Source organism: Festucalex cinctus, chromosome 14 (assembly GCF_051991245.1).
Source record: "Festucalex cinctus isolate MCC-2025b chromosome 14, RoL_Fcin_1.0, whole genome shotgun sequence".
Lineage (NCBI taxonomy): Eukaryota > Metazoa > Chordata > Actinopteri > Syngnathiformes > Syngnathidae > Festucalex > Festucalex cinctus.
Genome location: NC_135424.1, coordinates 18449627 through 18470779, shown reverse-complemented (window position 1 = coordinate 18470779; position 21153 = coordinate 18449627). Strand labels below are relative to the sequence as shown.

Genomic DNA, 21153 nt, shown 5'->3' with positions numbered 1-21153 from the left:
GTTTCGCTCCACTACCAGGGGCACAAAATAATCTTTACTTCATAAAATAGATTTATTAGTAGTAAGTACGAATCCGTGGAGTTCACCCTCTGAAAACCTGCCAATTTTGTGTTTTCGGTGGTGAAACCCCGGCACTATTTTGCGATGAGGCGCAGTGATCTCTCGTGTGGGCGTAGTGCCATTAGGTCGGTAGTGGTGTGATTTAGGTCACATGAGCCAATCATGTAGCTGCTGCTTTCTCCTCACCATAGCAACCGCATAACAAAAATGGCGACCACAACGTCGGAGAGCGAAAGGAGAAAAAAAGTTAGAAAGAAAGTGGTGAAAAAACTTCGTTCCCGTTCAGGTTTCCCCATCGCTTCAGCTGGCCCCGTTCTTCCAGCCATCTGCATCATTTGTAAAAATAAATTTCAAAGTAGACTCGTCTGGGATTGGAAGGCACACGGAAGAGGGATCATCTCGCCAAAGCAGAAACATTGTCAGCAGGTATGTGCTACACACACGCGTGCCCATTTCTGTTATTAATGTGACCGATATTTAGTATAGGGCTGAAAATAATTTTTTGCTAGGTTAAGTTTTAAGGCTATAGTTTAGTAAAAACGCGAGCTGCTGAATGATTTATCGAGTGAATCCAACAGTTGTTACCAAACTCGAGTTACCTGTGCCCATCAGAGTCATAATATAGTCACAGCTACACACCCCCTTTTCCCCCAAACTCTCTCTCATCAACCTCAACAAACACTTTACTTTACTTAAATCTGTGATGTGCATATACTGTAAAGAGGTGATGTGACAATAACACTTATAATGTAATTCTTTTTTGTCTAAAAGCGGGTTGGTTGCTGCAGGCCGCTGAGATGAAGAAAGACTGTTCCATTCTTCTGCATATTCAAGACAAAAGACTGTGTCACAATGGAGGTGCAGTTTTGTTTCAGAGATTACACAAGGTTCTTAAAGTCAACAGCAACCAGGGACGAACAAATGTGAGTTGTTACATTGCACTATTTCATTGTCACTTTGCTAAAATTACACATTTCAAAAGTAAAGCATTGGTCAGCAATATGTCACTTGTATTCTGTTTACATTTCGAGACAGCATTAATTAGAAAGCATGACTCTGCACATATTAAGTGAGTGTGTGTGTGTTTTAGAGAGCTACAAATTCTTTTTGTGAACAAGTAATCCGTCAAAGGATTATAGTTGACAAAGATGTGATGAGAATGGACAAGCTAAGGGGTTTGTGAACAGTGTTAATAAACACGGGGATCTTGATGCTTCAGACTACAGGTAACATATAAATCTTCACATTGAAACACATTTATGAAATCTATGGGGAGAGATTTGTCTAAAATCTCACTGTTTCAGAGAAAAATAGTTTTCTGACAAGCTCAATTTAAGTTAAAAATAAATAAATAAATACAATTGATTCTCTAAAAATGAAAACCAGTTGGTTGTTAATTATTACATGCAAATGTGTTTTTTTTGTCTTCTGTATTTATAATTGTTCTTTGACCAAGAAAGTATATAGGCCTATAGGTATATTTGTATTTCTATCCAAATATACGATTATTCACTAGAATTTTCAGTAGGATATCCAAATACCAAAATATTCGATAGCTGCAGCACTAATAATACTAATTTTGAGTTGTGGCACGCCCACACGAGTTATTTTACCACACACCCATGTCAAAACTAGCTTACTGCACACACACACACTGCACCCCAACTTCAAATTTTTGCTAACGTCATAATAATAATAATAATAATAATAATATATTAAAAATTTTGTTGGATCCAAAAGCAACTTACATAATTATAGTTTCATATGATTGTGATTGTCTTATTTTCAAATGTTGAAATATTTTCTTGATTTGAACAAAATATAATTGTTTAGAATAATCTTGATTTCAATTATTACCAAAATAATTGTGATGATTATTTTTTTCCATAATAGAGCAGCCCTAATGTGATGTGAATATGTGTATCTTGTGCTCATCTTTCCCTTCAATTTTCTATTTCAGGCAGGATATACTGAAACGAAGATTGAGGTGTGATTTCCCCCAGCTGGTTTTTCACACCCCTTTCCAGCAACAACTCTGAAATGGTTTTTGTAGAGACATTATCAACAACTGACAAACTTTTAGACAGGGTACCTCACTCATCAGATACATCAACTACTGAGTCTACTGATGTAAGCCAAGAAAGTGACACTAACACATGGCTGGTACAACATCAGGTTGGAAAATCACAGGGCATACGAGGACACTTTACAGTGCAGGGCTGTAAAATCTATGTAAAATCTGCCATTTTGTTTGTTTCATTATCAAGATGTTAACTCTCCATTTTAACACTTTTCAAGCAAAAATCAAAATGTCTGTATTCCATTTTTCCACAACACAGACCTTTGTTAAATTGGTCTGCCAAAAAAATAAAAGAGAGCTGTTCTAATGAAGTTCCAAAGGTTTTATTGTGAATGCACATTTGATTTTTATTTTATTATTATTCTTTTTTTTTATTAATATTTTTTGGGTAGGGGACGGGGGGTATAAATGACATGCTGTGATGACACAATCTGATACTTTAATAAATATTCTATATGTTATAATAATCTGGGCTCTGAATGCATCTATTTCCATCTAGTCCATTTTGCCTTGTTCCAGGTTTGTGGTGCATGGTAGTATTTTTGGCCGATGTATGCTGCTTCTTGTGTACCTTTCATTACGTAATAGGTTGTGAATTGTTTTCATATATGAAACATAAACATAGCTAAATGTAACATCCGTGTGCTGGTTTCACTTCTAGTTGAAGCGTTTTTTGTTTTTTTTGGCACAAATTTAATATATTTAATTATCTAAATTCACATGATTGCACCAAACCACCAATACTTGTTTCTGATGTTAGGTACATGTATTTATAACATCTGGGAATGATTTTCTGTTGCCAAATTTAATGTAAGACGTTTTACAACCAAAAACTGTAGCACAAGATGTTCGTTTTTTATTTACCTATATATGCATTTCTGGCTTGTGACAAAATTGGGGCAGGAAAACATTGGGTGAACTTTTAACCCAAAGTTCAGAAGGGTATTATCTATCAAAAAATGCATTGAACAAGTAGTGCCCAGACAGTGGAGCGAAACTCATTTTCTAGGCACTTTTTTGGGGTTCACCCCACGGCCTAGAAGTTGGTGTGAATATTTGAATGTATTATTTACAATTGAGATAGGGTTGTTCTGATTTTGTTATGTGTGGTTATTGTATTGTCATGTCCGCTTTTAACTTAACAGTTTTTATCAGTTGCTAAAACACCAAACCCCGTTCGATGAAGCAAATTCTCAGTTTCCGAGACTAATTTCTGGAATGAAACACTTTTTTGACCAAACCTTACACACGGTTCAGGCTTAGACCCAATTCTCAAAACTCATCCACTCTTTTTGGATAAAACTTAAACACATTTCACACTATTCCTAAATTATTTTGCCCTAAGACTAATGCATGTTTTTTTGTTAAAAGTACCCATTTTGACGCTATCACGTTTTTTGATTGAATTATTGAACATAAAAACAAACAGCAAAGAAACAAAAGTTAAAAAAGAAAAGAAGAAAAGAAAAAACAAAAAACAAACTCATCATAGTTTACATGTTCAAAAGGGAGTAGGAAGAAGTTAACTTATTTAGTCCTACCCCTCATACATTATACATTTAAACTTATTTCATTATTGATACAATACTAGGTTAATATTTTTAAAAATAAAATGATGCGTGCATTATCCAGCAACATATATACATAAAATTCCTAAACATATACCATAATACATTTATAAATCATATACTCATACTCATTATATACAATTTTCATGCTCTTATTTGACAAAAGTAATTTTTTTTTACTTTGCATTTAAACATTTTTTTTTTAACTCAACAAGTGAGTCACATCTTTTCAAGTCAATTCCCAGATTATTCCACAAATTAACACCTTTTACAGAAACACACCTTTGCTTAATATTTGTTCTTGTTTTGGGTTTTTTGTACACACTTGTACCCCTTATATCATAAGGACTGTGTCTATTTTCAAACAATGTCTGAGTAATATAGCAGAGTAGATTGTTATATACTTTGTACATTATTTGTGCTATTTTAAACTCAACCAAGTCATAAAATGTCATTGTATTTAATTTGATAAATAATGGATGTGTTGATTCTGTATATTTTGAACGATTAATAATCCTTATGGCTCTTTTTTGCAAATTGAAAACAGAGTTAGTGTTTGTTTTATATGCAGTCCCCCAGATTTCCACACAATAGGTCAAATATGGTAATAATAATGAACTATATAATATATATAATGAGTTCATGTTCAGGACATCCTTAGTTTTATAGAGTATCCCGATGATTTTTGACATTTTCCTTTTAACATTTTCTACATGTGGCTTCCAACATAATTTATCATCAATAACTACTCCAAGGAATTTATTTTCATACACCCTTTCTATTTCATTTGAATTCACCATAATTTTAACTTGGTTAGTAATTTGTCTAGTGCCAAAAACTATGTTTGTTCATGCATGTAAAATAAACCTCTGTTGACTACCTACCCTGGATGCTCTGTGTTAGATTATTTTATGTCGTGTCTAACAAATGCTCTCATGGTGAATATATTTGGACTTACTGTGTGTATGATCTGAATATATTGTTCGGATTTGAATACCGGATAATAGGTTTTGAAGTGAAAAGTCACGGCTTTTGTGAAAATTGTTTGAATTTTTGTGTTTGTGTTTAAGGTTTTGAGAAAATGGGTACAGGTTTCAAGAAATGTGTATTAGCAATTGAGAAAGACTGTAATAAGATGGTTAAATTATTATTTTTATTTTCGTGTTTACGAATACCCTTACCATTCCATGTTACTATTTTATAACTTTTGCATTGCTCGACCTGCTCCTCTCCCTCCTCTAATTCCTCTTCCTCTGGCTCTGCCTCTATCCATTGCGCTTGTTTGGACTCTCCAGCAAACTGTACACTCTGAACTTGAGTTTATAGGTGTGGTCACATCATTAGCAACAAGTGTATTCAATTTTTGAGTTGTTGTGTGAACGCCAGTTAAGTCCGTTGTGTTCAAATATTGTTGACTTGTGGTAAACATTTTGTATCGCATGAGAGCAATTTGTGAATTGTGTCTTCATGTAAAATGTTTTTATGGCATTGGAAAATGAGGGGTTACATTTATTCAATGTGTTTAGACAACTGGTCATTCGGTTCAGAGGACTGGAATTTGGGTTTTAGTATTTGAGAAAATATCCCAAGGAGAGCACGCTGGCAGACGTCTAACCAACCCCCTCGCTCATATCCACCAGCCCCCCAACAATTATGGTCATTGAAACACACACACTCAAACTGTGACAGAGTCCTAGTGTCTCCAACAAGCCTCAGAAAATTCTCACGAGTGTAGGGACATCTCCCCTTTCTGCTACGCATACCTCGCTGCTACGCATATATGCTCTATGCAGAGCATGTATGTGATGGACTCAAAGCCACACACCGTTACGCCTATAGGTAAGCTTAATTAGTTTTCACTTGTCACCACTTTTCAAATCCTTGAGAAAATGTTAGCTAGGATGTTTCAACTAACGGTTGCTGCATAAAACTATCATAAATGGATATCTGTGTAGATGTTTTTTTAAAGAAGCAGTTTTGGAAATCTCTTCTTGAAAACCAACATTACAGTTACCGTTTAATCTTACACTGTTCAGCTCTCATGCAAACGCACACACGCATACACAGGCCCCTCAGACATACATTTGACCTCCCCGTGAATCTTTGACTGCCTCTGCTTCCCCCTACTCACAGGAATATTGAACAATCGCCTTTCTCAGACCAAAAATGGCCCCTCGCAATTAGCTGCGTATCCGTTCTTCTTCAGCCTAATTTAATTTTATGACCAGCAACCCCTGTCCTCGCAGGGGTAAGGAGACTATCGCTGATGATGGCTTTTCACCAATTTCTACATAAAATTATCATTATAAATAGAATCAGATCTAAGTAGATGCATATTTTTGTAATATATTTTAGGAAGCGTTGTCTTTTCAAACTAACAACATTATAGCCACCGTCTAACCTCACACTTCTTCAGCCGCCCGTCTGTCCTCACACTTCTTTGACCCCCATGCAGCCATACATGCGCGTACGCACACACAAGCACAGACATACATTTGACCTCCCCATGAATCTTTGACTGCATATGCTTCCCCCTACTCACAGAAATATTGAACAAAAATGTCAGATAGTAACTATATCAGTAAGGGGAAATTATATAGTTTTATCCGTTTATTTTCAGATTCAACCCCAGCAGTCACGAACGACTCTTACAACATTTTTACATATAATGTATAACTTCATGTTTTTTAATTTCATAATACCAACCACCGTATCACAGTTTAACCTTACCTTATACTTCTTGTTTTACAACCTCTAAAAATACAATCTTTGAGCCGTGTTTGCGCATACTTTTCCCCCTTCACCATAATAGAAATGGCTAGTACTTTTCCCCCGGCGGTTTTACCCATACTAAACCACTCCCTCCGATCACGTCATTCAATCTCATTATTATTCACTCAATCTAGGGGGCGTGCACCGGATCCGGAAGTTAACCAAACAATTAGCATTTGAACCCGGGTCAGCCATGATATCTGCAAAAACAGGTAGGAACACCACCTACACATCATCCATCTTCATTAAGGGGTCATTAATCTTCATTAAATGACATCAGGAAGTCATTAAGGGTCATTCATCTTCATTATATAACACCTGGAAGTCATTAAAGGTCATTCATCCTCATTAAACGACATCCGGAAGTCATTAAAGGTCATTACCCCTCATTAAATGACATCTGGAAGTCATTAAAGGTCATTAACCCTCATTATATGACATCTGGAAGTCATTAAAGGGTCATTAATCTTCATTAAATGACATCAGGAAGTCATTAAGGGTCATTAATCTTCATTAAATGACATCAGGAAGTCATTAGGGGTCATTAATCTTCATTAAATGACATCAGGAAGTCATTAAGGGTCATTAACCCTCATTAAATGACATCAGGAAGTCATTAAAGGTCATTAACCCTCATTATATGACATCTGGAAGTCATTAAAGGGTCATTAATCTTCATTAGGGAGGGGTCATGACCCACACATGACCCCCCTAATCTAATTAAGAATGTCATCCATCAAATTTTGACAGAAGCGGCCTTGTAATATTCTCTCTTTTATGCTTTGCTCTGGCTGATATTGCAGACTCATTTGTTTTTGAGAAAATGACTTGGCATGGAAAGGTGACAGGTTGAGCGATATTGAAAATCCTGTATATCTGCTGGGTTCACCAAAGGGGCATTTATTAAGTTACATTATGTTACAATGCATTTATGAATGGAAGAGAGAGAAAGAGAGAGAGAGAGAGAAGAGAGAGAGAGAGAGAGAGAGAGAGAGAGAGAGAGAGAGAGAGAGCGAGAGAGAGCACAGCCACTGATTATTTTATAATTATAGAGGCTTTTTTTTTGTCTTGAATGCAGGTGAGCATTATAAACCAACGTAAACTTCGAATGACGTCATTCTTTCTTTCTTTCTTATATATATCACTCACGCTCGCACTCACACAAGCACATAATGTAAGCCGCACATGGTGGACGTCATTAATTTTTTTTTTAATGCTTTATTTAGAACATTGGTACAAGAACAATAAAAATTACTGTATAACAATAAACATGAACCATTTAAACACAAATACCATACAAAACATAAGGGTGCACAGTGTACCTATATAATACAAGGAATGAAAGCACCAAAATAACACCAAACATAAAATATAAAGAAAAGTGGCTCGTGGACGTCATTCTTTTTTTCTTTTTTTTTTTTGGACGGTGGAGTGCTGGACGGTCTCAGGATGACTTCCACAGACAGAACAGTTCGCATCAATGTCCCTCTTGAATTTTTTCATGTACTGCTTTGCAGGATAACATTTGTGAAGGATTTTATATGAAGCTTCTTTTACCTTATTTGCTACAAAATATTTGTTCGGGATTGTCCATACTTTTTTCCAGTCAACATCATTTACAAAAGAGTTCCAAAAAGAAATCACAAGAAGACTGGATACAGAGTCTCTTTGGAATAATCCATGGATATTTCTATTACTATTCTTATAGTATGTCAGACAGATTTTCCCAATGTATTTATGTTTCTGTACGTCATTCATTTCCCCTTCCTCACTTTAAAGTGATGTCACCACCTCTCATCCAATCAGCATTTCCCAAATCCCACAATGCATTGCCCCAAAAACTACCGGCGCGAAATCACACCCCATACTTTGTCAAGAGTGGGCGATTTAAAGCTCATTGCCACTGCAAGTAAGTACACCACACGCGTTTAGCTGATAAAAGCATTTATGTTGTGTTGTTGATAGTGAACACACTTTAAACACCCATGTCGGAATAGTGCGGGCACAGATTTACTTCCATACGGTAGAGTTAGCCCGTGCTAACAATAGTGAAAGTTAGCCAAGGCATAATACGCCATTTATGACGATTACGTGTTGACCCAGAAATATTACTAATGTTAAGACAATCTTTTTCTCTTCTTGGTTGTCGTTGGTGCCCCTTTTTCCACTCTTATGAAATGTCATGTTGTAACAGCAAAACGCAAAGGATTTGTGAATATCCCACCTCCTGGTTTACAGTTTTTACAATCCCTACCTAGGTTGCAGTGAAAAGAAAAAGGTCCTCTTTGTTTGATTGTTTTTGTCAACGGGAATCTTGGAGCTGAGGGTGCCAGTAATGACTACAAGCACAGTTCTTAAAGGTAATGCATCCTCAGCATTGCCTGGCTTGACCTAAAAAAAAAAAAGCAAAAACAAAAAAAAAAAAAGCACAATGCTAATGGCTTAAAATGCATTTTCCAGATGTCGTTGCCTATGTGGATGTTTGGGAATCTGACAAGAGAGCCAACTATTCGAAAACTTTCATTCAGCAGCTACAAGAAATGGGCGCTAAGGTAATGTTAGATTCACTTAAGTAGAAAAATGGGAGAGAGAGAGAGAGAGAGAGAGAGAGAGAGAGAGAGAGAGAGAGAGAGAGAGAGAGAGAGAGAGAGAGAGAGATGCTGTTCTCAATGTAAGTCCTATAGCTAAAGAAATGGGCAGCTTCTTGCACCATAGTATTTGTACTTCACTGTTTATCATATAATTTCTCATATCTTGTGTCATAGTCATTATCAATCCACAGCTATCATTGATTTTCTTTCCATAGATTCTGCTTGCAGAAATCCTCCAACATCTCAGTTTGTACTGACAGTTCATATCTTACATGTTCCAAACAAGCTGTGAGATTCCATCTGTTTAGCAAATGTTGTTGCTGTAAATTTAATTAAAACAGAAAAAGCAGAACAATATTGTTTCGATACACTGAAGAACTACAGGGGAACTTAGGAAATCAAAGAAATGCCCCTGAAGTGGCTAAAATGAGAATTCGACCAACCTTCTCAGGAAAAATCCACCTAGAAAGTCATAGAATTTGAAACGGCAATGACATGAGCTTGAATCAGACAGCGTCAAATGATTTTAAGTCTGGGCAGTTTTCTTTGGAATGAAAGTCTTCAATGTCATATACACTGTAGGAGAAATGTTGAAATACCAGTACAAATATATAGGAAGTTGACTATTGTAAATGTTTTGTCTCTCAGCATCATGCACTTGTGTTGTACGATATACAAACAGGGATCAATAAGGCCTTGCTCATTACAGGTATGCAAAAAATTTAATAAACACATCACGCATGTGGTCTTTTTCAATGGCCGTCCTGCCATATGGGAGAAAGCCAAAAAGAATAATGTGAAGCTCGTCTCTGTTCTGTGGATAGGAAGGTATGTACTGTATGCAGGATTTTCTTGGCACTAAACTAGTAGTTTCTTCAATGTATATATTGATGGTATTGTTTGGAGACATGATGTTACTGAAATGATGTTCAGATGTCAGGATGACGGCGTTCTGGCCGATGAAGCGTTGTATCCTGCCGTAAATGATGAACGCAATCCGGAGTTTAAGAACAGGAAAGTAAGTAAACATACTTTAATAGCTTGTTTCTGTTGTTGTAAAGTCATTTCAAGTGCTATTGTTTGTACAATTGTCAACTGATGGCTGGCACGAGTCATTTTCACTCCATCTGTGAAAGCAAAATCAGATTTTTAAATCCTATTCTGTTGTTTTTTTTTTTATGTATTCACTATTCACTCTCACTTATACACAAACTTTTGTTGATGAGATTTCCCTGTTGGTGGTAGAACTCAACCTATGTTTTTCCTCATCGGTCAGGTTGCCCATAAATGAAAGTGATTTTTGGGTTAAAATGATTTACGGTACATGTTGTTATATAGATGCATACTGTTCATCAAATCTAAAAAAAGAAAAAAAAATCCAGGCGCATGGCAATTAAGACATGAAAATCTGTAGCTTTAACGTCTGATCTGACAGCTTTGAAACTACAAAGTACTACAATGCATATAAATGTGGTCAAATGGTTGCTTTACCTTTTTATAATAACTGGTTGTCAGTATCTCTGTGTTTAAAATATAGAGAACTCTGAACATTTGCCTAAAACAAGTATAAAAAATCAGGTTGCAGAATTTTCTCCTTCTACATACAAAAAAATAGCTAGATGCAAAATGTCCTCTTTAACTTGTAGTTGTTTGGCCAGTTACTGTCATATAAACATGTATGAAGGGTTATTTGAAAGGTGGAATTGTGCTGAATCCACTGATAACAAATTTATAAATATAGCATGCAAGTTTCAAAGCTTTGAGACTTTGTCCCACTCGGCTAGGCTTTATTTTTGTTCTTTTTAGGTTTGGGGTGCATAACACTGTGTATCAATTTAACAGTCTTTTCACTTTGTAGTAAAATAATGTACGGTAACCAAAGAATCCATTTCATATTTGGTAGACCTTAGAGATGAGGAAAAACATTGTTTGGTTTTGTTTTGCCCCCGGTAGTGGCGTCTCAAATTTTGAGGAGCATTGTCACTAGTCTAATACACAAGTACTGCTTTTAATTATTGCACTTCAGGTCAAGTATAACATTTCTGCATCAGTTAGACCAACGGGCCAATTGTTGAATTTGTGTTGACATCATGTTTGTTTGAATGGTGCAGCATCGTTGCATGCTGCCCAGGGACATTCCAGTGAGAACGCCAGAAAATGACAAACGCATGAAGAAGAAGTTAGAGAAACTCATGAAAGACATCGCTCCCAAGCAAACAATGGGTAAAAAAAATATAACAATCTCCTTTTTTGACGTTTTGACACTTCTCCAAACTAATGTAATTTGTTATCTTACAAATGTTTCTCTTCCACAGTCACAGATTATTCATCTCTTTTTTTTAATGAGGAAAGTGACACTGTGTACAGCCCGGTATCTAAAAGGGTAGAATATATGGCAGAGCGGTTGAAAGCCATGAAAGAGGGGCATGAAAATATCTCGCCTACAGGTAAATCATGGCACTTATGTGAACTGATCATATCAGAACATTTAATCTCTTGTGAAAAAAAATAAATAAATCACTATCATCCACTTTGATTTTTCAGCCTCACAAATGTCTTCGCCATCGAAACAGAAGCCCTCACTGGGGAACTCGCCAACTGTTTTCAAGTTTCCTTGTAAGCCAACTGAGGAAAAAATTTGATTCTTCAAATACAAATTCAAATTTATTTAGTATCTTGTCATGTGCGTTATTTCTTTGTGTTGCATCCTTATCTTTTTCTGATGGCTTCTAAGAAAGAATTCACAGTGGCTGAATTCATCATCCTGTTGTGTAACATTTGCTTTTTCACAATGTCTCAGTGGGTGGGTGGCATACAATCTGCTTGTGTGCGAAGTGATGAAAGATGTCTACAGCCGTATTTCACTTGTATACAGTTTAAAATTAAACTTGCAACATTTGAGCTTTGATTTTTCTCTTCCTGTAGATGAGAACTCCGGTGCATCTGTTGCTGATCTTGGTCGCTCCCCTGACAAGAAAACAGAACCTTTCGGCAAAGATTTGGAAAAGCCTTGGCTCTCACCCTGCCGTGATGTTTTGAAACACCCCTCCATTAGTCCTTTGAAATGTCCTGACTTTACAATAGATGAGGATGAAAGGAAGATGCCAAAAAAGCAAAGGATGGCTTCAGTCATGAAATTGCTAAAAGAGAAACCTAAATCTATAGATGTATCACAAAGCCCGGTGGAGGACGACAAGGACACTAGCAAAAGAAAGCGTAGGTCACAGGTGCATTCTTGCAGTTCTCTTGATAAAATGCTGGAACACCCAATTGACAAGTCTGATAATGGAAGGCCAAAAAAGGTTCACTGCACAGAGACAAAGAACAATAAGATTCACATGTTGGGTGACACGCGATGCAATAACCAGTCAAAACTACAGAGAAAGAAAACACAAGGCAGACGTTCTCTTTCTGTGCACGCACGTTCTGTTAGTTCATCCAGCGAATCTTGCAATGTTGCTTCCAGTTCCCCTGATGGAGACGATGATGTGTTTGACGACTTCTTCTCTTCAGCTAAACATCACAAGAAACCCAAGAGACCTCTCTTACCCATTCTGTCTGACCTGACACATCTTGACATCAACTCAAAGTTGGACTATCTCCCAAAGAAGGGAAAGCAAAGGAGATGTGAAAGTGCTGCTATAGAAACTAAGCGCTCCAAGAAGCGGAAAGTCGAGAATGGCGGACACAGTTGGAGTTCGCAGTCTGTTGTAAATATTTGTCCACAAAATAACGGCAAAGAAAATCTGCCTGCTTTTTATCATCCAAATGGGGCCCGATCACTGGCTGCTAAACACAGAAGGCAAAGCGCTTTGCCATTTGTATGCACCAGTGAAGTTGTATCAAAGCGTCACGAAACATCCGCCTCTGTTCATCCCGCACAGCTAACAAAGACGACAACCTTGGAGCTGGAAACTAACTCGGGTCAATTATCTCATCGTTTTCAAAGTGAGTAACAAGGGTGACCTATATATATATATATATATATATATATATATATATATATATATATATATATTAGGGATAGACCGATTATCGGCTGGGCCGATTATCGGCGCCGATATTTAGCATTTTGAGAAATATCGGCATCGGCCATTTTGACGAATCATATGGCCGATAATAGATCCTTTTTTTTTTTTTTTAAGTGTTAACTTCAGGAAACTAATTTAAATGTAAATGTTTTAAAAAAGTTTTTATTTTCATTTTTGTCGACCCTGGGAACTCTCTGCACCTTCTGTTTTTGGTTGAAATTAAAACTGAGATAAGTAAAAATTTAATACTTTGGATATTTTTAAATTTTGGAAGACTTTTATTTCGTGTAGAAAAAAAAAAACCTTAAAAATATTTTACTAACCCTAAAAGTTGCTCAATAAACATATGCTTTAAAAAAAAAAAAAAAGATAAGAGCTGGAGTTTGTATTTTTTCCAAATTTTGATGTCCCTTTTTAGTGAAAATGAATATCGGCTCCAAATATCGGTTATCGGCATCCTTCACTACTAATAATTGGTATCGGTATCGGGCCTGAAAAAACCTTATCGGTCTATCTCTAAATATACATATATATAAAAAAAACAGGCTGCTCGGTCCCTGTACGACCGTTGCCAGAGTTTGGTCCGCATTGCCGGCAGTAAGTCGGATTCGTTTCCAGTGAGGGTTGGACTCCGCCAAGGTTGCCCTATGGACAGAATTTCTAGGCGCAGCCGAGGCGTTGAGGGGGTCCAGTTTGGTGGCCTCAGCATTGCATCTCTGCTCTTTGCAGATGATGTGGTGCTGATGGCTTCATCAAACCGTGATCTCCAACTCTCACTGGAGCGGTTCGTAGCCGAGTGTGAAGCGGTTGGGATGAGGATCAGCACCTCCAAATCCGAGACCATGGTCCTCAGTCGGAAAAGGGTGGCGTGTCCTCTCCGGGTTGGGGATGAGATCCTGCCCCAAGTGGAGAAGTTCAAGTATCTTGGGGTCTTGTTCACGAGTGAGTTTAGGATGGATGGGAGATCGACAGGCAGATTGGTGCAGCGTCTGCAGTGATGCGTACTCTGTATCGGTCTGTCGTGGTGAAGAAAGAGCTGAGCCAAAAGGCGAAGCTCTCGATTTACCGGTCGATCTACCTTCCAACCCTCACCTATGGTCACGAGCTGTAGGTCGTGACCGAAAGAACGAGATCCCGAATACAAGCGGCCGAAATGAGTTTTCTCCGCAGGGTGTCCGGGCTCTCCCTTAGAAATAGGGTGAGAAGCTCAGTCATCCGGGAGGGACTCAGAGTCGAGCCGCTGCTCCTCCGCGTTGAGGGGCCAGCTGAGTTGGCTCGGGCATCTGGTTCGGATGCCTCCTGGACGCCTCCCTGGAGAGGTGTTCCGGGCATGTCCTACTGGCGGGAGGCCCCGGGGACGACCCAGGACATGCTGGAGAGACTATGTCTCTCGGCTGTCCTGTCCTTGGGATCCCGCCGGAGTAGCTGGTTGAAGTGGCAGGGGAGAGGGAGGTCTGGGTTTCCCTCCTAAAGCTGCTGCCCCCGCGACCTGATCTCGGATAAGCAGAAGAAGATGGATGGATGGATGGATGGATGGATATATATTTTGTATGAATAACAACAAATATCTTCAATATAATGAACTAACATTCTTATTAAGCATGTTGATGTTTGATAATCGCTGGGTCCCTATGACGGCATAATTTAATAGATTTAAGTATGCCCATGTCTTTTTCCTAAAGTTTTGGATGCTTTTCTCACAAGCATTAAGTCGCTTGTTGATAAATTGTCAAACAAGTTTTCAAATATTTTTCACTACAAGCCACTTTCACTGTTAATATGACCAAATACTGGCTGCTAAACGCAGAAGACAAAGCGCTTTACCATTTGTATGCACCAGTGAAGTTGCGTCAAAGCGTCACGAAACATCCGCCTCTGTTCATCCAGCACAGCTAACAAAGACGACAACCATGGCTAACTCTGGTCAATTATCTCACCCTTTTCAAAGTGAGTAGCAAGGGGACCTTGCCATAGAAATCACCTTAAAACCTTAAAAATATATTTTGCATGAATCACAACAAATATCTTCAACATAGTGAACTAACATTCTTATTAAACATGTTGTTTGATAACCGCTGGGTCCATTTGATGGCATAATTGAATAGGTTTAAGTATGCCCGTGTATTTTTTTTATAAAGTTTTGGATGCTTTTCTCGCAAGCATTAAGTCGCTTGTTGATATATTGTCAAACAAGTTATAAAATTTTTCACTACCAGCCACTTGACCTTCACTGTTAATGTGACTTTAACTGTCAAAATGTCTCCCAGAATCAGTTAGCCCATGAGCAATATTGTATGTTGTCTCGTAATGTGGCTGTTCCTGTATGATACGGTAGCCGGTTGAGAAATGTAATATAGAACTTTGTATATAAATGTAACGTATTGTTCTGAAGTGTGGTTGCTCTTTTATGCAGTAGTGTTGGTGGATTTTAAAGTCAAGACAGCAGCCGCAATTTCTGCTTGAATGTTTTGTTTTATTCTTTTTTTTTTTTTTTGCTTTGTTACCAATGTAGGCAGTGCAAGTGAAAGTACAACTGATTCTACAGAAATCCCAGATGAAAACCAGGAGAAGCCCAACAGGCGGCAGTGCTCTTATGTTCAGAAAATCAGCAGAGTAAAGGTAATAACTGAATTGCTTTTTTAAATTCCTCACATTTCCCAGAAAATGGAGCAAAACAGAATTTAATGCTCCCAATTCTGCCTGATTCCCATAACCATGATGCAGTGACGTGCAGTGAGCTCTAGGCTTGGGTAGTCAGGCAGTCGTAAATTGAAACATACACACCAATTACAAATGTGTGTATCGGCAGGCGAGTGTAGAACATATCCTACCTAGGGTGACCCTATTTTAATCGGGGTGAGAAAAAAAAGGACACTTGGGCCAAAAACTAATCATCTTAAAAATGATACTCTGTTTACTCCAAGATGCTATACATTCAAACTATTTTAATGCATGCCTCCTCTGTATTGTTAGAAAGAAAAATTACCGGTACTTGACAAAAATGATTATGACAGACACAATGTTTTAAGCGCATTTTTTTTTTTGTTCCGCAAACAAATTGGGATGAGCGGAAACGGACAATTTCATTCATTAATAAAAACCCGTCCGGACGCCCGAAAGGATGTAATAAAGTGGACGTCTCCCAGTAAAACAGTCGAATTCCTTGCAAAATCAAGCTTGCAATAGCAATGTCAAACATCATGTGAAGTGAAACCTTCCACAAAGCCAGTATTTCCTTTTGTAGCATTCTTTGTGAAAAGTACGAATAAAAGATGACGTTATTCCTCAACAGAAAGACGTGAAAATAGTTTTGTATTTTCCAGAGTGGCGTCATCTTACCGGCGTACTGTGCGCTAAGTGTGTTTTGAATTCACAAATGCCCTGTGCGAACGTATGTTCACATAGGAATAATACAGCTACGTAAAAAAGCTGCGTAGCAATCTGCCTATTTGCGTAAAGGACTTTTCTACTGGGAAACTGACTACGCATACGCGAACACAGATCGCTAGACTGAAAGGGCTGCGGAAAGCATCGGAGACGTGTGCCTTCAGCAAGAGAATTTTGCAGCATTTTTGCCTGCAGGCCAGAAGAAGTCGTGAGTCCTTTTTAACTGAGCTATGAAACTCGCCAGATGTTGTCACTTTCAAATCTATATAGGTAGTGTAGGCTATGTGAAATGCAAAAATAATTTTAATCTATAGAAGAAGCCAATTCATTTTCGTTTCATTTCAGCCTTGGTCAGGCAGTGCCTACCTTTCCTGCCCTGACCTCACGTCATTGCCATGATGTGAATATCAGCGTGATTGCCAGTTTTTCATAGGACTTTTGAGGGTCACTTGTTGAAATGTGTTTATCTTGCAGCCCGAAAGTATGATGTAATCATGTCATCCATTGTATTCCTTGATACAAGTAGCTTAGGATGCACACCAGCCATGTTTAGGTAGAGTATTTCCTCGTTAGGGCTGCATCTCAGCAAGGGGCTTCTGTCTGTCTGGTCTATGGCCTGCGGGTCTTCCTGTGTTTTACTTTGGTGATGATTGAATATAACTTCCTCATTTGTGAAATTCGCACCTGGGCTTTGTTTACTTTATGCTGTAAGCCTCAACATGCTACAGCTGAAGAAACCCCCCCAAAACAAAACAATTACATACTATAACCCAAGGGGCAAAATATTAAATGCTTAAAATTAGTGCTGTCAAAGTTAAAGCGTTACCTCTTTGATTAATCACAAAAATATTGCATTAATCATGTATTAACGCAGATTAATCGCACTATTAATTTTGACCGCAGATGACAGAGGATGGTTATGTTAAAGGTAGCACAGGTTGTGTTTGAGCAATAAACATAACCACATGCTTTAAAGTAAAGCATTTAATAAATGTTTGCATATGACGTTCAGAAAATTTGTTTATGTCAAACTACTGGGGTTATTTTAAAAAATTATTTAAAATTATTAATTTATTTATTAATTTAAAAGTAATTTGACTGATTAGAAAAAGAGGCGGATGAGAGTGCATTGGATCAAAAAATGTTGAATGTCGAAAGCATTAACAAAATAGGTGCTCTTCAAATATTGCAGGCAAAAAATGTTGATGAAAGCCTTTTTTAATTACGTGATTAATAAAAACTCCAAGTTGTCATCAATCTGATTAAAAAATAATAATAATTTCACAGCTCTATTTAAAATTTAAAATGATCATAATAAGCTCAGTATTCTAGTGGTCCACCCTGAGACTGGGAGGTTTTGGTTCAATCCCTCGGCCGGGTCATAACAAAGACTACAAAAATGGGACCCAATTGCCTCCCTGCTTGGCACTCAGCATTAAGGGTTGGAATTGGGGGTTAGATCACCAAATGATTCCCGAGCGCGGCCCCCTGCTGTTCACCGTTCCCTCAGGAGATGGGTCAAATGCAGAGAACAAATTTCACCCCATTTCGGTGGATGTGACAATCAGTGGTAGTTTAATCCTTTTAATCCTAAATCCCTTTTCTGTCTGCCCTGTAAAGATCATGCTATAACCTTACATAACACGGGTCCTTTAGAGGTCAAGTGTCAAACATCTCTGTCAAAATGATCTACTCGTGCTGTATACATGGCCAGGGGTGTCGGTGTTCTCAAACTCGATAATGTAATTTTTCCCCTCCATTTTTTTCAAGAGTGATTTCATGTTGTAATGGTTTAAGCAGTACAGAAAATGGATGGATAAATGGTTGTCTTACTGCCATTGACAACTAGGGATGTAACGATATTCAAACATCACGATACGATATCACGATATGAAGGTCACGATACAATAGTTATCACGATATTGTGGGGGCATTGGCGATATTTAAAAAAAGAACACAATATGGTAAAAAAAAAAAAGAGAGCTCCGACTTAAAAAAAGCACAATATTGTGCTTTTGTACATAACAGCAATGCATATAAACCACCTACAATCTCTAATAACAATATTGAGGCACTTACTTGCTAATGCAAGCACACATTGATCGCTTCATAAGCAAATTAGGTTCCCCTTCATCTGACAATTAGCATAGATTTTAAACATAGAAGGCCAAAACATCCCAAATGAAAATTAAATTGGCCTAATAAACTAGCCACTAGAGGGTGCTAGAACTGCACAAATGGAAATCAACATGACTTTTTTTTTTAACAAATGTATTCCTTTTAAATGTTGTGAACATGACGACGATGATATTGTGGAAGTTTTAATGTCACAATATTACGATATTGCCCTTATCGTGACATCCCTATTGACAACTTGTGCCACAGAGCCCATTTGATGGCTTTTTCACAGAACCGCTTCCTCGTCTCTCTTTGATTTACTTGAATAGCATCATTTTCAAAACGCCAATATGACCTTGTCATTCACTGAGGAAATTCTTGGAAATGCACTTTCTTGTGGGCTAATTTTTTGCGACACGCTTCTTATGCATGAAATCAGCCAGAGATGCCTTTGTGGGATCGTTAGTTTGAAAGGGCTTAGAATGAACCATTATTAATGTCCCTGCTGTGGATCGGCAGCACACATCACAGTACTAGGCAACAGTGGAGTAGCAATTGTGGTGTGTTGGTGATTAATTCTCCCCAGCTTCTTATCAGTATTAATGGGATGTTGGCGCAGGGGTGAGGTCAACAGAGGAGGTTTTCGATACCACGCTTTGATTGGCAGGCTGCTCTCGGCCCCTCCAGCTGTGAGAACAGATATCAGAGAACTGTTTGTAACTGCTTTTGATTATGGTATGACTCGAAGAGTCTAAATTGTCAGGCCCTCGGGTAACAAGTTCACAATTCAGCTTCAGTGCTTATAATGGTATTTGATGCCTTTTTGTCCACTGTGCTCAATTGTATGTGACAAAGTTATTATAGTGCTCAAGTCAAGTCTTGTTAGTTAGAGAATGATCCTGGAGTCAGTGCAAAGTGCAAACTAATGGAACAACCCACATAAATATTTAAAGCGCTGTTGCCGCTTGATTTTCATGACAACTTTACTACTTTGATTTTTTTTTTTTCCCACCTCACATATTTATTAACACTTCTATCTGGTTTATGCTTGCATACATTCACACAATATGTGCTTATGGAACATTAGGTGTAAAATGTCTTACTCATACATTTGCAGTGGCGAGATGCCTGCAGTGGAAATAGATACATGACCAATTATGATTATCCCTCTTGTCTTGCAGCCTGTGAGAACAATGGTCATGACAGCCATGCCCGCTGAGTAAGTAGCACTTTAGAATTTATTGAAGCATGCGTAAGACAAAATATCAATAGCCATTTAAAGCAATGTGCAAAAATTGAGTGTTTCTGTCCTACGCCTATCATTTTGCATCTCCTAGAAAACAGAATACAGTCATTCAGGTCGTAAAGGCATTGGGTGGCTTTTCTGTCGTTGATCAAGTTTGCGAGAGTACAACTCATGTGATTTCTGGAGAACCCAAGCGGACTGTGAATGTTTTGCTGGGTATTGCTCGTGGCTGCTGGATCCTCTCATTTGAATGGGTATACTGCTTGTCAATACACCAACCAATCACGACATTATGTTCAGATTGCGGACATGATTGTTTTAAAATGCATTTTTAATATTCCTGAATAGATTATGTGGTGTTTGGAGCAGAGACAGTGGATTCCAGAGGAACCGTATGAACTTTCGGAGCAGTTTCCGGCAGCACAGGTGCGTGGCAAATTATACCAGTTTGGTTTAAGCATTTCAGTCCTGGCTGTTAAGTGCCAGCTATTATATTTACTCAATGGTAACAAACATACATTTGTAGGGAAAATTGTTGATACCGGTCCATCTGATAAAGAATAAGGCAACAGTCATTGAAATAATAATAATAATTAAAAAAAAATAAAAATAAATAAAAAGGTAATTATATGATTATTTTCTGCCTCAAAAATGCAAAATAATATATTTAGTTTGTTTTAAAAATGCAAGACAAGGGGCTGCATTGTCTTGCATTTGCTTTGTATAACGTGTCATTTCTGGTACACCAGTGCGAAAAAAGGATAAAAACAGTGAGAGGAGCTGATTATGATAGCTTATTCGTAATCATCTCCTCCAATAGTAGCCTGGGTGAAAATTAGGGGTGGGACAAAAAACCGATTCGACCGAACCATCGGTCGTCAAGGGGAGCTAAACGGCCGTATCGGTAGCAGACTTGTCAACCGATACAAAATCCGCCGGGAATCCTTAGATACATCGCTTGTAAAGCTGTGGACCGGATATCGCGTGGCTGTGAATCGGTTGCGAGTGAGGCTTTATGGTTTTCATAACAATAGCAAGAGTTCTGCGCCGTGCTCTACTTGTTTTGTTTACATTTCAGTAGCATCACTATTCAAGCTACTTCCCTGTTTACAGAGCGCTAGCAAAGTAGCGTTCAGAGACGCTTCATTCCCCGGATGTTGTAAACATAATGCAAAGACGTTACGCACCTTGGGGAGGAGCCTTCCGTCAACGCCGTGCTCGCGACACGGCGCGCGCGCGCACAACGAGTGACAACATGCAACAGTGGAGACAGTTAGCAGAAGCCGGTGCCGTACATCTC

General features: G+C 38.1%; 1 protein-coding gene and 1 long non-coding RNA gene across 3 annotated transcripts in view; both read left to right on the top strand.

Moving 5' to 3' along the window:
- The first annotated feature begins 225 nt into the window (after nt 1–225).
- LOC144001488 (uncharacterized) lies at nt 226–2607 on the top strand. The gene is made up of 3 exons (XR_013278500.1): nt 226–486; nt 832–983; nt 2021–2607. It is a non-coding gene; the product is annotated as an uncharacterized LOC144001488 (long non-coding RNA).
- Nucleotides 2608–8298: 5691 nt separating this feature from the next.
- Nucleotides 8299–21153, top strand: part of mcph1 (microcephalin 1) — a 31018-nt gene continuing 18163 nt past the window's right edge. For both annotated transcript variants that reach the window (XM_077495599.1, XM_077495600.1), the window contains exons 1-13: nt 8299–8389; nt 8739–8840; nt 8941–9032; nt 9781–9899; nt 10005–10089; nt 11183–11294; nt 11387–11518; nt 11616–11687; nt 11997–13019; nt 15615–15721; nt 19789–19826; nt 19945–20107; nt 20202–20279. In XM_077495599.1, coding sequence (XP_077351725.1) covers nt 8816–8840; nt 8941–9032; nt 9781–9899; nt 10005–10089; nt 11183–11294; nt 11387–11518; nt 11616–11687; nt 11997–13019; nt 15615–15721; nt 19789–19826; nt 19945–20107; nt 20202–20279 — 2046 coding nt within the window. In that variant the 5' untranslated portion in view covers nt 8299–8389; nt 8739–8815. The remainder of the gene's footprint in view (nt 8390–8738; nt 8841–8940; nt 9033–9780; nt 9900–10004; nt 10090–11182; nt 11295–11386; nt 11519–11615; nt 11688–11996; nt 13020–15614; nt 15722–19788; nt 19827–19944; nt 20108–20201; nt 20280–21153) is intronic.